At 41.8% G+C, this 14,578-nt stretch overlaps 1 protein-coding gene across 4 annotated transcripts in view; it reads left to right on the top strand.

Annotated features, from left to right (window-relative positions):
* MSRA (methionine sulfoxide reductase A) overlaps positions 1-14,578 on the top strand; it is a 291,902-nt gene that overhangs the window by 59,365 nt on the left and 217,959 nt on the right. Inside the window, exon 1 of one of the 4 annotated variants that reach the window (XM_065835519.2) lies at positions 14,412-14,451. The exons of the other annotated variants lie outside the window; for them this stretch is intronic. Within the exon in view, the coding sequence (XP_065691591.2) occupies positions 14,427-14,451 (25 nt within the window). The 5' untranslated portion in view covers positions 14,412-14,426. Of the gene's footprint in view, positions 1-14,411; positions 14,452-14,578 lie in introns of those variants that run through there. 4 annotated transcript variants of the gene reach the window in all.

Below are 14,578 nucleotides of genomic sequence, written 5' to 3'. Positions count from 1 at the left end.
AATATAGCTTGTTTCTTAGAAAATAACGTTAAAGCAGGGGTCAAACCATCACATGAATTACGTGGAGGTCATTTGGAGAAAATGGCTATCAAATGTGTTGAAAAAGGTTTTATATTCTTAGAGAAATGATGATCTGCTGTTTCTATGGGAACTGCACCAGCGGTTGGTGAAAGCTCTTTAATGGGGGTTTACAAAAGCTCAACATCCTCAAGTTGGGCAACATCTATGGGAAAAGCGCAAACGTGCCCGTTACGCTCATTTCATCGCTGCCGCGACCCTTTGATTTCAGTCAGTTAAACCAGATGTGAATCACCTTTCTACTGTTCAATAATTTTACAAGAAGTAGGGATAAACATTAGAAGTGTAATCCTCACATCTTCCTCCTCTATTGGACACAAAGACCTGATGAAACGGAGCAAAAATTAGAGGAATAGAACTATTTAAAAATGAACGTTATTTCCATCCGTAGAACATTCCGGCCTTTGATGTTTCCATATTCCATTAGCTATGCTTTTCTGGTGGGTTCAGTCTCAACATTCCACTCTTTTCCATGCGCTTAAGTTGAAGCATGTGAATAATAATATTGACTTGGGTGTGCGCAGATAAGAAGATGCTCAAGTGCTTTAGTGGCTTAAAGCCCGATTGCTCAGCTCCCAACAAGAGCATCCCAAATATCAGTGATTAATAATAATAATAATAATAATAATAATAATAAAAATAATGAGAATTTTATTTCTTTGATCATTTATTGCTAACCTCCCCAAGATGAGTATGTGGTTTATCTGCCATACATTCATCTGTTTCTTCATTATGGGGGGAGTAATAATGAAGAATAGACCGTTACCTAATTTAATGGAAGGGATAGAAACACCCTTATAGTGCATGCCTGCAAATATTAATTCAATACAATTTTTTGGCTAAATAGATGTCACATCAATGGGGAGAGAAAAGAAGGGCTAAAATTCCTAAGGATCAGAATAAGTTTAGTCCGAATAACATCTTGTCCTGCATATAACGCGCAGAGACCGTATTGAAAACATTAAATAATGGTCTGGGCTGACCCGAGTTCATTTTGATCTCAAATACAAACTCCAATTTAAAATAAAATGGGAGATATTGCTGATTTCTGTAGAAGGTGTGTGTTAGTGAATGAGTCAAAATATGCATTTTAGACAATTTCCTGAAATACTAATTGCACTAAAGATGTCAATTTAGGCCTGTGCTTGGCTGCCAAGCAGGGTATGAATGACTCTAGAGATATTTGGCCCTTACTGATGGTGAATGCTGGTCAAGGTTTGGAAGTGATTGGGGAAACCAGATGACAGAGTCAAAAAGCCAGGGAGTCGTGGTCAATGGGGCAGAGTCCAGTTGGAGGCCTGGATCTAGTGGAGTGTTCAAGGGTCAGTGCTGGGGCCGGTATTATTCAATATATTCATCAATGACTTGGATGAGGGAATAGAGTGACTGTCAGCAAGTTTGCTGGTGACACCAAGCTGGGAGGAGTGGTGACACTGGAAGCTGTGCTGCCATCAGAGACCTGGACAGGCTGGAGAGCTGGGCGGGAAAAATGTAATGAAATAGAACAAGGGCAAGTGTAGAGTCTTGAATGTGGGCAGGAACAACCCCAGGTTCCAGTGTAAGTTGGGGAATGAGCTATTAGAGAGCAGTGTAGGGGAAAGGGAGCTGGGGGTCCTGGGGACAGCAGGGTGAGCATGAGCCAGCACTGGGCCCTTGTGGCCAGGAAGGCCAATGGTACCTGGGGTGGGTTAGAAGGGGGTGGTCAGTAGGTCAGAGAGGTTCTCCTGCCCCTCTGCTCTGCCCTGGGGAGACCACACCTGGAATCTTGTGTCCAGTTGTGGCCCCTCAGTTCCAGAAGGACAGGGAACTGCTGCAGAGAGTCCAGCGCAGCCACCAAGATGCTGGAGGGAGTGGAGCATCTCCCGTGTGAGGAAAGGCTGAGGGAGCTGGGGCTCTGGAGCTGGAGAAGAGGAGACTGAGGGGGGACTCATTCCTGGGGATCAATATGGAAAGGGGCAGTGTCAGGAGGATGGAGCCAGGCTCTTCTGGGTGACAACCAGTGACAGGACAAGGGGCAATGGGTGCAAACTGGAACACGGGAGGTTCCACTTAAATTTGAGAAGAAACTTGTTTGGGGTGAGGGTGTCAGAGCCTGGCCCAGGCTGCCCAGGGAGGTTGTGGAGTCTCCTTCTCTGCAGACATTCAAACCCGCCTGGACACCTTCCTGTGGAACCTCAGCTGGGTGTTCCTGCTCCATGGGGGGATTGCACTGGATGAGCTTTCCAGGTCCCTTCCCACCCCTGACATTCTGGGATTCTGTGAAATAGCGTCATGCTTTTAGTGTTTTTACTTGTAGAATAAGGTAGGATTAAACTGAAGTCCATGACTAAATCCCCAGTGGGGACAGTGATTTTAGTCATTGACAAAAGCTTTTTTTCACTTACATCTTCCTAATTAAAATAGGAAAAAATAGCCAAAAAACCATAAAGAAGCTCCATATGTAACAAAGATAGTATATTTTATTCATGGAGACACCAATTCTGCCCCAACCTTTTCCTCCTGAGGTCCCAAACCAACACAGATACACATGAGGACCAACAGTGTTTCAGTTTCTGTAGCGCAGGTTCATCCCAAGGAACCTTCGCATGGGTCTGTATTTAGAACCTCTCAGTCGCAAGAATCAACCGTGGTCAAATGAAACAGAAAACAGACTTATTTTCGGTTCTAGATCACAACCTGTGTTGTTTGTCAGTGTGTGATATTGCTCAACTATTCCTAACATACTTAAAAGGTTGCTTAGTAATCAACCCCCCCCCGTAATTTGGCTTCTAAATAACTAATTCTTACAATTCTCTAACTAGTTTCAATGTAATATTTAAGATTGTGTTAGTATTCTAATAATCAACTTGATTAATTATTTTTAGAGAAGGAATTAAAGTACTTGTAACAAGCATGGAGTTAAGAAAAATAGATCTTCTTTTTTCAAGGAAACTCTTAATGAAACATCAGTGGAGAATGGATGATATTACAGTGCTTGTAGATGCCCGATTTCTAAGAACTGTTTGTTAGGAATGTTTGTTCTGTAAGTAGAAAGAAAAACAGCGAACATTGTAGTTTAAATCTTAGTAACTTGCTTCGAAATTTGGCTGTCCGACACCCATATCATTTCATTCCTTGGAGCATCGCCTTCAATATTTATTTAATTAAATATTATCGGGTTCCTCATTAATATGTGGTTCTTCTTGGCTATTCTCTTGTTTCCTTTGTGCAGAAATCGTCCGATAAATTTGCAGCAGCCCTGATGTATTTTCTTCATTAGATGCTTGGGATGATGAGTCCCCAGGCGGGCCTTCATTTGATTTACAACCGACAAAGAATTGAACCTTTTTACAAATTAAAACCCAAATGAAACAAACCATGACAGAACAACCTTGACGGAGGCTCTGGCAAGCGCTACCCTTTGTCCTTTTCCCATTATAACGCAATTAATTCTAAAACTATTTGTTTGTACTCAATTACACGGTCCCTACCAAGGCAAGAATTCTCATCAGCCTAAACTCGAAACTTGTTTATCTTCCTTCCGTTATGAGTTTTATTTGCTTAAAACCTGCCAAGTTAGGTTGTTGAGGTGGGTGTTTTTGGTATTTAAGGTAAGAATCTAACACATGTGAGTGAATAAATGTGATTTCCACAAACCAGTGATGGGTAATAAAGTCCAGCGCTTCAGCTGGGACCTGAATTTGCGATATCCGAGGTGATATCCCAAGCATTTTGTATTAGCTGGTCCCCTACCGGTTTATTACATGAATTTAAACGATGTGTATTACCTAGAGTAGAACTTGGAAAACTCTTGCTGTCTAACATGGGTTAATCCTTTGTTTTAAATCAAGCCCACACTTGGTGTTGATGGAAGCGAAGTAGATGGAGCGCAGGTTCAGGGAATGCTGCATATGCATAAAAAAGCCAAATGAACCAATTGCTTGGGCTATTATATCGTTGTGTTACAAGCATCCCTCGCTTCATTGACTTAGACCTGACTTCTCCAGACTGAGAAGTCTTGGAGGAAGAGATATTACACCGAACAAACCAAGATCTACATTCAAATTCCTATTTCCAAACGTATTTCAGAACAGGGAGGCGACTGAAACTCTTTAATTAAATGATTGCAACGATTTTTCATTTAAACACGGCTAAAACATTGCATTCTTATCTTAAAATTGTTCTGACGAGTGACTGGATTTAAGTTATCTGGGATTTGTGGAAATTGAATTGATATAGACATGGATATGGGCAATTTTTCTTCTAGCAATGGAAGTCTGGCAATATTATAGGCAACATGAAACGAATCTACCGTGAGCGATGGCCAAGCTTAATTATAAGTGTATTAACACCGCAGCCACCATGCTGTGATTCTAATTGAAAAAATCACCGTCATTGTTTTCATATTTTCCTCCTCATGAATGATTCTGATTTCTCAGAGTGATTTCTAATATTTTGCTACTTGACCATTTTTCTCCATCCCTAATGACCACCTTGAGTTTATAAAGATATAAATGAGTTTGGCTGGAGTCTGTTTTGTGTGTATTTAGAGTTCACACAGTTTTGATCGATGACTGTAACTAGTGGGACTTCTTAACTTAAGTCACTTCGTTTCCCGATATTAATTTTTTTGCCTTGTCAAGAACTGGCGCTAATTCAAATTAGATCTCTTTCCGTTGCTGATTAAGTAATTAACATTTAATACTGATTTGTACATCAAACCCACTAATCAAGCACAAACATTAATGGCTCTGTGTTGTAGCTTTTCCTCTGACCTGGGTTCTGAGCTCTGCGGATCCGTTGTGACCCAAGAGTTCTTATGATAACATCTATTTCTGGTGGGATTTTTTACCTTCCTCCTTCTGTTCCCCAGAATCATTCCTTACTGATGATGATGTGGTTTATTTATGATATATTTATGCTCGTTCCAAGTGCACTCGTTTACTTTGTAATCCGTCCACACTTTTCCTTCCTTATTCTACCTGTGGACTTTTTCTTGGGAAGGGGGGTGGACACCACTTTGATGCTGGGTTTAATAGAGGAAGGCTGCCCAAATAAATGAATTAAACGTAATGATCTGCTAATTAATCAGTCTAGCTCACCTCATGGTTACAGATTTAGGAATCTTTCCTTTCTAAACAGGACTTCTTCCATTCGTGGCCATTCTTCTTGAGCTTCAGTGTTGTTAAATTAGTGCTTTTAATAGTTTGTCTTTACTCCAGTTATCTTCACACGCTTTTTTGATATTGGGAATATAGAATTCCTATGTGTACAGTGAACCATGATAGCCACATCGCTATAAAGACGTCACTCTTCTTGTCATATTCAGTTGAAGATGTCTCCGATACCATAGGCAGCTAAAATAGCATTAACTATATTTAAATATGTGAATATTTCCTATTGTATAACAGAAACACAGTGATTTGCTTGCATTTTCTTTTTGTTTTACTGTATTCATTGTAAATTTATATATATAGCTACCAACAGCAGGATCTTTGCTGGTTCTTTCAGGTGCCATAGAGCCACTGAGAATCTTGCCCAAATTCTGAACTAAAGCTAAAGAACAATTGTCTGCAGCAAATAATTCAACTTTGTGATTCTGGTGTTGTGTCTTTCCAAAGGTTTTGTGCCCATGTGCAAGCTCCGGGATGGTTCTGTATTTCCGTACAGGATGAATATGAATTTACCGCTCGATCCCATTTGCTTTTGCACGAGGAGTCAATTATTTGACCATTTTTTAAAGGAAAACTAAACAGAAGGGAATCCAAAAAACATCTGAGAACATCTCACGTTGTTTTGAACTTCTCTTTTGGCTGATAGCGAAAGCGATGGCCCTAAAAAAGCTCCTTCCAACCTTTATCCACTGGTGGTAATGGTGACGCAGGATTAGTACAAAGGAGGGAGAAAGATTAAAGGAGAAGGGATATTTGAGAGCGGTTCCCAAACCAAATCTTGCCTGTCATGTTCTATAATTTATCAATGAGCTGACAGCGTATTTCAGGTTTGGAAATGTCCCAGTCACCCTCCTGAGTTGAAGTAGGACTTTGCCCCTTATCTTCGCTCTGCTGTTTGTGGAATAATGTAGCTCCAAATTAAATGTCTTTTCCTGCTACCGTGAACTGTGTCAAGATCTTTTTTCCTCTCAGTTGACTGTAATCAAAATGTCCTTTTGCCTTTATTGATCCTTTTTTATTAGCGTCTGAAAGCGCTGCTTCCTTGGTCCGAGTTTACGGTTGATACATAAATGTTTCCTCATCCTCTCTTCACTATGAGTATCTTTTCTTACATTTACCGTATCTTTTAATGGATTGCGTTTAGTGAAATTCATGAAAAATGTCTGGTGTGGATGAGAAGGAAGAAGATGAGACTCATATAACATTTCTTCGTGCTCATCTTTCTTATTCTTCTTTTACTCCCCAGTAGGGTGTTGAACTGTGAAATCTCAGCAGCTCAGTCAAACCACCACCCTCCCTTTCTTTTTTAGTGCATGATATGGGATTACAATAACTTCGCACTTCTTTTTAATGCTCCCTTTTTTCTGCCATGCCGCTGCCGTGGTGAAATAAATTATCTATTTGTGTTATTGATGATTTACTTTGTCTCTTCAGATCTCCGCTTAGTTCTCTTGCTATGTGAGTCATCCCCTGGGGAGCTCCACTCCAGAAACTTCCATTATTATTATTTTTTCCCTAGAAAAATTCCCAAATATCTCCACAAGAGAACGAAGGGCAATGAAGATGCTGAAGGGAGTGGAGCATCTCCCGTGTGAGGAAAGGCTGAGGGAGCTGGGGCTCTGGAGCTGGAGAAGAGGAGACTGAGGGGGGACTCATTCCTGGGGATCAATATGGAAAGGGGCAGTGTCAGGAGGATGGAGCCAGGCTCTTCTGGGTGACAACCAGTGACAGGACAAGGGGCAATGGGTGCAAACTGGAACACAGGGGGTTGAACTTAAGTATGAAAAGAAACTTGTTCGGGATGAGGGTGTCAGAGCCTGGCCCAGGCTGCCCAGGGAGGTTGTGGAGTCTCCTTCTCTGCAGACATTCAAACCCGCCTGGACCCCTTCCTGTGGAACCTCAGCTGGGTGTTCCTGCTCCATGGGGGGATTGCACTGGGTGAGCTTTCCAGGTCCCTTCCAACCCCTGACATTCTGGGATTCTGTGATTCTGTGCAGAGATGTGACTTGTGTTGCATTCAATGATAGGAAACCTCGTCTAAACTCTCCTGGCCTGAGTGGAGTTCAATATAAAACCATCTACTGCTGATCAAAGTGCCAAATTTGTCACACTTTTGGTTCCTTTCTGCTCCTGAGCATGAATTGTTACTTTCTGCCTTAAACAATTTTTTTTGTGAATTAGTCAGAATGGATCTTTGTCCTTTTCAGCAATTCCTTCTTGATTTCTCAGAAATGGCTGTTTGAAGAGGTTTGTTTGCAGGATACATCACCATGAGAGTGGCATTTAGAAAGGACCTTTGGCCTAAGGTCTCCACTATTTCTGTGATGTTTTTCTCTCGATTTCCAGCTGACCTGCACTTGCACCTTGGGAGGAAAACAAGTTTGAAGCAGAAAATGGAGGCAAAGAGCGGGAATTATTTTATTTTGCTTTCTTGGTGGAGGAAAAAATAAGAAAAAGAAGAAGAGAAAGTCATAGAAATAATTCCTCACTCACTTTTATAATTCCCCTGGCTATGAAGCTTATTTATCCATTGCCTCAACTGGACAACATTCTGGATCCACATGTCTTATATGCATGCATTTTGATATATAGATCAAAAAATATATGTAGGTATATCGATATATGCACACATATATCCTTTTATATATATTTATGTATTTGTATAAAGCAAAATGGAACTTGAAATCCTTGGAGATGGTTGTGTCGACGTGAGTATTGCTATGTGATTAATTAATGCTTATGGATTTGCAAAAGAGCGTTAGAACAACTTTCAATGTTGAGCTGTAGACGAGTCTTAGCCAGTATTTTAAACTTTAGATTACAAAGTTATTTTCACTTCCAAATGCATTAACAGATCGACCCAGATCCATCTGTACTTTTGAAATGGAGGGTATATAAACCCATTTCCAGTTTGATGTTTCTAACCTAGATTTAGGATAAAAGGCATCTAAGCTGAACTTATGGCCCAGGCTGGTTCTAAAGTCAACGCAACTGGCACCCAAAAGACATTTCTAGATTCCACCATTAAACTGGTTTCAAGTAGAGAAGGGAAATTCATCTGTTCGATTATTGCCCACAGAAAGAACTTAATGAGTTTTTGGATAAGTAAAGTGATGGATTCCCCACCATTGGATGCTTTGAAGATTCAGTTGCTGGGCCAGCTTGGTTAGACCAGGCTTTGCCAGGAGAGGTTGGACCAGATGATCCTTGTGGTCCCTCCCAACTTGCATTTCTATGATTCTCTGATTCCATGAAGTGTATTATATTAGGTAAATCTCACAGTTGGAGTTTACCGATCCTGTTTTCCTGCTATTCCATCAATTGATGACCTGGGTTTTTTTTTTAATATATATATATATATATACTTCTTTTTTGATAAACAAACAAAATGGTCCCCTGTGCTTACATCACCAATATTTAAGCAGATGTGAACTTCACGTGTGATTAAACCCGGTTTTATTCCTGACCTTTGACACATCAGATAATACTCTAGCGATCCACTGTGGTTTCCAAAGGCTGTATATTGAAAACCACTCGGTGCGCCACTTTCTGCATGAAATATAACAAGGAAAATACTTTAATTCCATTTTGATTTTCAGTTCACCGTCCAACAATTTCACATAATTGTTTATTAGAGATTATTGTAGTCGCTACGGCAATAATTAAAAGTTGAAAAGCAATACAAAGAACCAATCTTCTTACACGACAACGGAGCTGCTACATTTTGCGTGTTTTCTTTTGCCGTTATTAAGCCACAAGGATATTTTTCTAGTGAAAGATGCTTTTTCAAGACCTGCATTAAACAATTTCAAAAGCTGCATTTAATAATAGTGGAAAAGAAAACTCTTTCCCATGGTTGACTGCATAATGGAGCTTCCTCGGATAGTACAACCATTCGCTAATTAACTGGGTGCTTTCATATCAGTAGCTGATTATTGCTGCTGGAAACAACCATTTAGCCACAGAGATGTGAACAACACATCTTAATAAAGACATTTTAAAGAATCTTGAGGTTCTTTGAGAAAAGCTTTTGTAGAAGGACGTTTTTGCTTGTTGAGGTAACTAAACCGTGTAGGAAAATAGATTTATTCATGATCAGCACCAAATATTGTTTCTAGAAGTGCCCTGTCTGTAATCACTATTGTGGATTTGCGATTGATTTAGGTTCTTTCAGAAAAATACAATGATAGGCAAAGTGTTATTGGTATAACTTTTATTTTGATTTGAAGAGACAGAGTTCAATACAAGTAATGTTAGATGTTATTTTTACTTAAACTAATGATCAACTTGAATAGAGAAATCAAATAGAAGATGATGTATCTAATGAAAGACGGACTTCACACACACAGCTCCTCGGTTTCTCGGCTCCCAGTTCCTCAGTTTCCCAGCACCCAGTTCCTCAGTTTCCTGGTGCCCAATTCTTTGGCTACCTGATGCCTGGTTCCTTGGTTTCCTGATGCCTGGTTCCTCAGTTTCCTGGTGCCCGGTTCCTCGATTTCCTGGTGCCCAATTCCTCCGTTTCCCGGCGTCCAGTTCCTCAGTTCCCAGTTCCTGGTTTCTCTGTTTCCCGATGCCCAATTCCTCGGTTTCCCAGCATCTGATTCCTCAGTTTCCCAGCATCCGGTTCCTTGGTTTCCAGGCACAAGGTTCGTCAGTTTCCAGGCACATGGTTCCTTGGTTTCCTGTTGCCTGGTTCTTCAGTTTCCAGGTGCCCAATTCCTCGGTTTCCTGGCACCCGGTTCCTCGGATTCCCGGTGGCCAATTCCTCGGCTTCCTGGCACCCAAATCTGTGGTTTCCCTGCATTCCATTCCTTGGTTGCCCGGCGCCCAATTCTTTGGTTGCCCAGTACCTGATTCCTTGGTTTCCCGTTGCCCAGTTCCCTGGTTTCCCGGCACCCAGTTCCTCTGATTCCCGTTGCCCAATTCCTTGGTTCCCTGGTACCCAGTTTCTTGGTTTCCTGTTGCCCAGTTCCCCAGTTTCCCAGCACCCCATTCCTCAGTCTCCCAGCACCCAATTCTGTGGTTTTCTGGAACTCGGTTCCTGGGTTACCTGGCACCCAATTCTGTGGTTTTCTGGCACCTGGTTCCTCGGTTACCTGGCACCCAATTTTGTGATTTCCCGGCCCCCGGTTCTTCGAAATCCAGGCTGTATTTTTTCAAACAAAGCTTCATTCGGATCTCTATGCATCTATTTCAGTATTTGGTTGTCCATTTAGCTGTGGACACGCATGTAAAGGTATTTATGAGGCTGTTACCCTATTCAGCAAAACCACCTAAATCCTTTGTAAATGTTTTGTTGCCAGTTATGTAATTTTAATCCATTTATATAAACATCAGTGAGAGAACAACTCGGTGAATCGTAAGACATGGGCATGCTGGGACTTGGAATCTTTAGAAGAAGAGCCGGGATTGAAAACCCCGTTTGAGTTCATTACCCAGTTATTTCATTTTGACACTTGATGTCGTCTATATAGATGAGATGGCATCTCCATCATCTGCTGAGATTTCTCTTTTCATAAAAACAAATCTTACGCCAGAAACACAAAGGAAGGGACCTCAGGAGGTCTCAAATCAAACCTGCTGCCCAAAGCAGGTTGGGCGCTGAATTCACGCAGATTCTTATGACTTTCACAGAATCACAGAATGGACTGGGTTGGAAAAGACCTCAGAGATCATCCAGTCCAACCCTTGGTCCAACTCCAGTCCATTGACCAGATCATGGCACTAAGTGCCATGGCCAATCTCAGTTTCAAAACCTCCATGGCCGGTGAGTCCAGCACCTCCCTGGGCAGCCATTCCAATGCTGACCACTCTCTCTGCACAGAATTGCTTTCTCATCTCCAGCCTCAATTTCCCCTGGCAGAGTTGAAGCCCATGCCCCCTTGTCCTATTGCTGACTGCCTGGGAGAAGAGCCCAATCCCCCCTGGCTAGAACTGCCCTTCAGGTCGTTCTAGAGAGTGCTGAGCTCACCTCTAAGCCTCCTCTTCTCCAGACTGAACAAGCCCAGCTCCCTCAGCCTCTCCCCATAGGGCTTGTGTTCAAGTCCCTTCCCCAGTCTTGTTGCTCTTCTCTGGACCCGCTCCAGCACTTCAATCTCTTTCCTGACCTGAGGGGCCCAGAACTGAACACAATATTTGCTTTTTTCTATTCTTTTTCTGTTCAGATATATCTGATATTCTGTATTTTCTTCAACCGTTGAACTCGAGGATGTTGTTGCAGGCATAGACTGGGCTTCCTTTCATTATCCACTGAAGTAATTTTCAAATTCATCATCATAAAAAGTCCTTTATTAAAAGGTCTGCAACTGCGCTGTTTAATAAAATAACAATAATAGTTTGTATTCAATGACATCCCCAATGAGGAAAGTGGTGAAGATAACATAGAATATCTAAGGAGACATCACCTTTTACTCAGAAATATTGTGAACTGCTTGAAGGGTGGATATAGGAACTGGATATAGTAAAAAATAGGAAGGAAGATGAGCAAAGAGAGCATGAGAACCAGGAATAAATGAGTTACATCTGACACGACAGCTAAAAATATGAAATATAGATTTCTATGTGCTATAGTTTTCTTTAGTAAAAGAAAACAAAGGTTTTAAAACCTTCCGAAGGAGACATTGAGTGATGCTAAATAACTAAAATTACAGACTCCGTTATCTCTTTAGATTCTTAGTATTCTTGCTATTCTTTTAAACATCTTGTAAATCCAGCCAAATGGGAAGTCCCAATAATTAAAGCGTCACTTTATTGCTGCTGTGTGGTTTACCATAGAGAACGGTTTGGAGACTGCGTCTATGGGCTTCAAGTGGAATATTAAATGATGTTTGGAGCACCAGTGTCACAAAAACCTCAACCTAAATCTTTCCGAAACAGCAAGCCTGTTGTTTTCCCTAATTTCCTATTTTTATGTTGATCTATTTGATCAGATAACAATAAACATTTCTTAGAATCCCATGTTTTCAGTAAACAATATTTGAAGTATTTTTTCCTCAGGTCAAGTCTGAAAGTCCCTTGAATACTTTTTCCATTTGTAAGAGAAACTTTGCCTTCAAGAAAACCAAGACTCTGATTTCTGTTGTGTTACGCGATCCTCTAAGATTTACTCTTTGCCATATTCAAAATTCACCTTGGTGCTGGGACAGCCTGTTCAATTTGTGGCTGAACTTGCACATTCTTGGGATTCAGAGGCTTCTTTCCACTGTTATGACCATGAATATTTTCAAATGTCAAATAACTCCCAGGGAATCTCATTCTGAGATTCTCTACCTCATTCCTTTCTCCTCTTTCCAACACGCTCATCCTTCCAGGCCGGTCATGCAGTGGGAGATATGAATTAATTCCAAGATTCAGGTCTACGGCGTTGCTGGAATTTGCAAGGGAGTATCAGATATTGCACAAAATCTATGTGGAAATGTTGAACGAGTTGTATCACGTATTATTTTAAAAATATGTTTTTACATCTAGGCTATGTTGAGTGGTTTCTGACTGCAACAGGTTAAAAGCAAGTATATTTATCTAGCTAAGCATATAGCGTGAGAGTCTCTTACTGTCTGTATTTAAGAACTGACTGGAATTGGCACATTATTGAGGGAATAGAGTGACTGTCAGCAAGTTTGCTGGTGACACCAAGCTGGGAGGAGTGGTGACACTGGAAGCTGTGCTGCCATCCAGAGACCTGGACAGGCTGGAGAGCTGGGCGGGAAAAATGTAATGAAATAGAACAAGGGCAAGTGTAGAGTCTTGAATGTGGGCAGGAACAACCCCAGGTTCCAGTGTAAGTTGGGGAATGAGCTATTAGAGAGCAGTGTAGGGGAAAGGGACCTGGGGGACCTGGGGACAGCAGGGTGAGCATGAGCCAGCACTGGGCCCTTGTGGCCAGGAAGGCCAATGGTACCTGGGGTGGGTTAGAAGGGGGTGGTCAGTAGGTCAGAGAGGTTCTCCTGCCCCTCTGCTCTGCCCTGGGGAGACCACCCCTGGAATCTTGTGTCCAGTTGTGGCCCCTCAGTTCCAGAAGGACAGGGAACTGCTGCAGAGAGTCCAGCGCAGCCACCAAGATGCTGAAGGGAGTGGAGCATCTCCCGTGTGAGGAAAGGCTGAGGGAGCTGGGGCTCTGGAGCTGGAGAAGAGGAGACTGAGGGGTGACCTCATTAATGTTTACAGATATATAAAGGGTGAGTGTCAGGAGGATGGAGCCAGGCTCTTCTCGGTGACAGTCAAGGATAGGACAAGGGGTAATGGGTTCAAATTGGAACACAGGAGGTTCCACTTAAATCTGAGAAGAAACTTGTTTGGGGTGAGGGTGTCAGAGCCTGGCCCAGGCTGCCCAGGGAGGTTGTGGAGTCTCCTTCTCTGCAGACATTCAAACCCGCCTGGACACCTTCCTGTGGAACCTCAGCTGGGTGTTCCTGCTCCATGGGGGGATTGCACTGGATGAGCTTTCCAGGTCCCTTCCAACCCCTGACATTCTGAGATTCTGTGATTTCTGGGATTCTGTTTTGTTGTCTTGGCTTTTCTTTGTCTCTACAACACTTCCCATAATCCCAGCCAGGAACTGAGTACTAACCTGATTTCTTCTCTTCCTCTTGAGTTGTCAGCTCAGGCCATGTTTGATATTCAGAGGCAGTTCCTTACCTACCTTGGTGGTTGTTTATTGCTTATTATATTTATAAATGTTGTCTCTTTTGAAATCTGAGCTGCCTGTGGGTGGGCAAGTTTGTGGGGATACAACCTATACAATAAGATCTAAACAATATGCTGTAAATCGGGGCTTGATTTTCAGAGTTAATCGTATTTCTGTCAGGAATTTGCAAATGAGATTAATTACCGAAGTTTAATTCTACCGTTATACATGAATGTAAATCTACGAATATATGCGAAGCAGTTAATTTGAATTTGCAGGGTTGTCTTGGTTGTACTTGCAGTACTAAATACTTGTTAGATATTAATCATTGACCCTCTTTACATGAGTTTTTGTGTTGTGTGCAATATTTGAAGTAAAAATTGTGGTGCTTAGCTCTGATGATTTGCTGTTTCAGGTTTCCTTGCTGTTGACTGTGATGAAGTTGATGATGTTGTTGGGACAAGTAACTCAGACCCTGGGACACGCATATTGTGACTCCTTGTGTAGGCAGGGTATGTCAGGTAACTCCTAACTCTGCCCTCTGAGGACAAATTCATTGAAAACCGTGACGTATGAGATGCTGTGGAGGCTTTCAAAGTAAGTGAGACAAATTGGCGGGGTGCGTTTTAAATTCCCCCTCTTGAATGCCTGCTGACGGGATTTTTGAAATTGGTTTTCCTTGAATGGCTCTGGCAGGAAAATTCAATCAACTGAATGTTTGTCG

This window comes from Patagioenas fasciata, chromosome 3, assembly GCF_037038585.1.
Source record: "Patagioenas fasciata isolate bPatFas1 chromosome 3, bPatFas1.hap1, whole genome shotgun sequence".
In the NCBI taxonomy this organism is placed as follows: domain Eukaryota; kingdom Metazoa; phylum Chordata; class Aves; order Columbiformes; family Columbidae; genus Patagioenas; species Patagioenas fasciata.
This window is presented reverse-complemented; position numbering and strand designations above follow the sequence as displayed.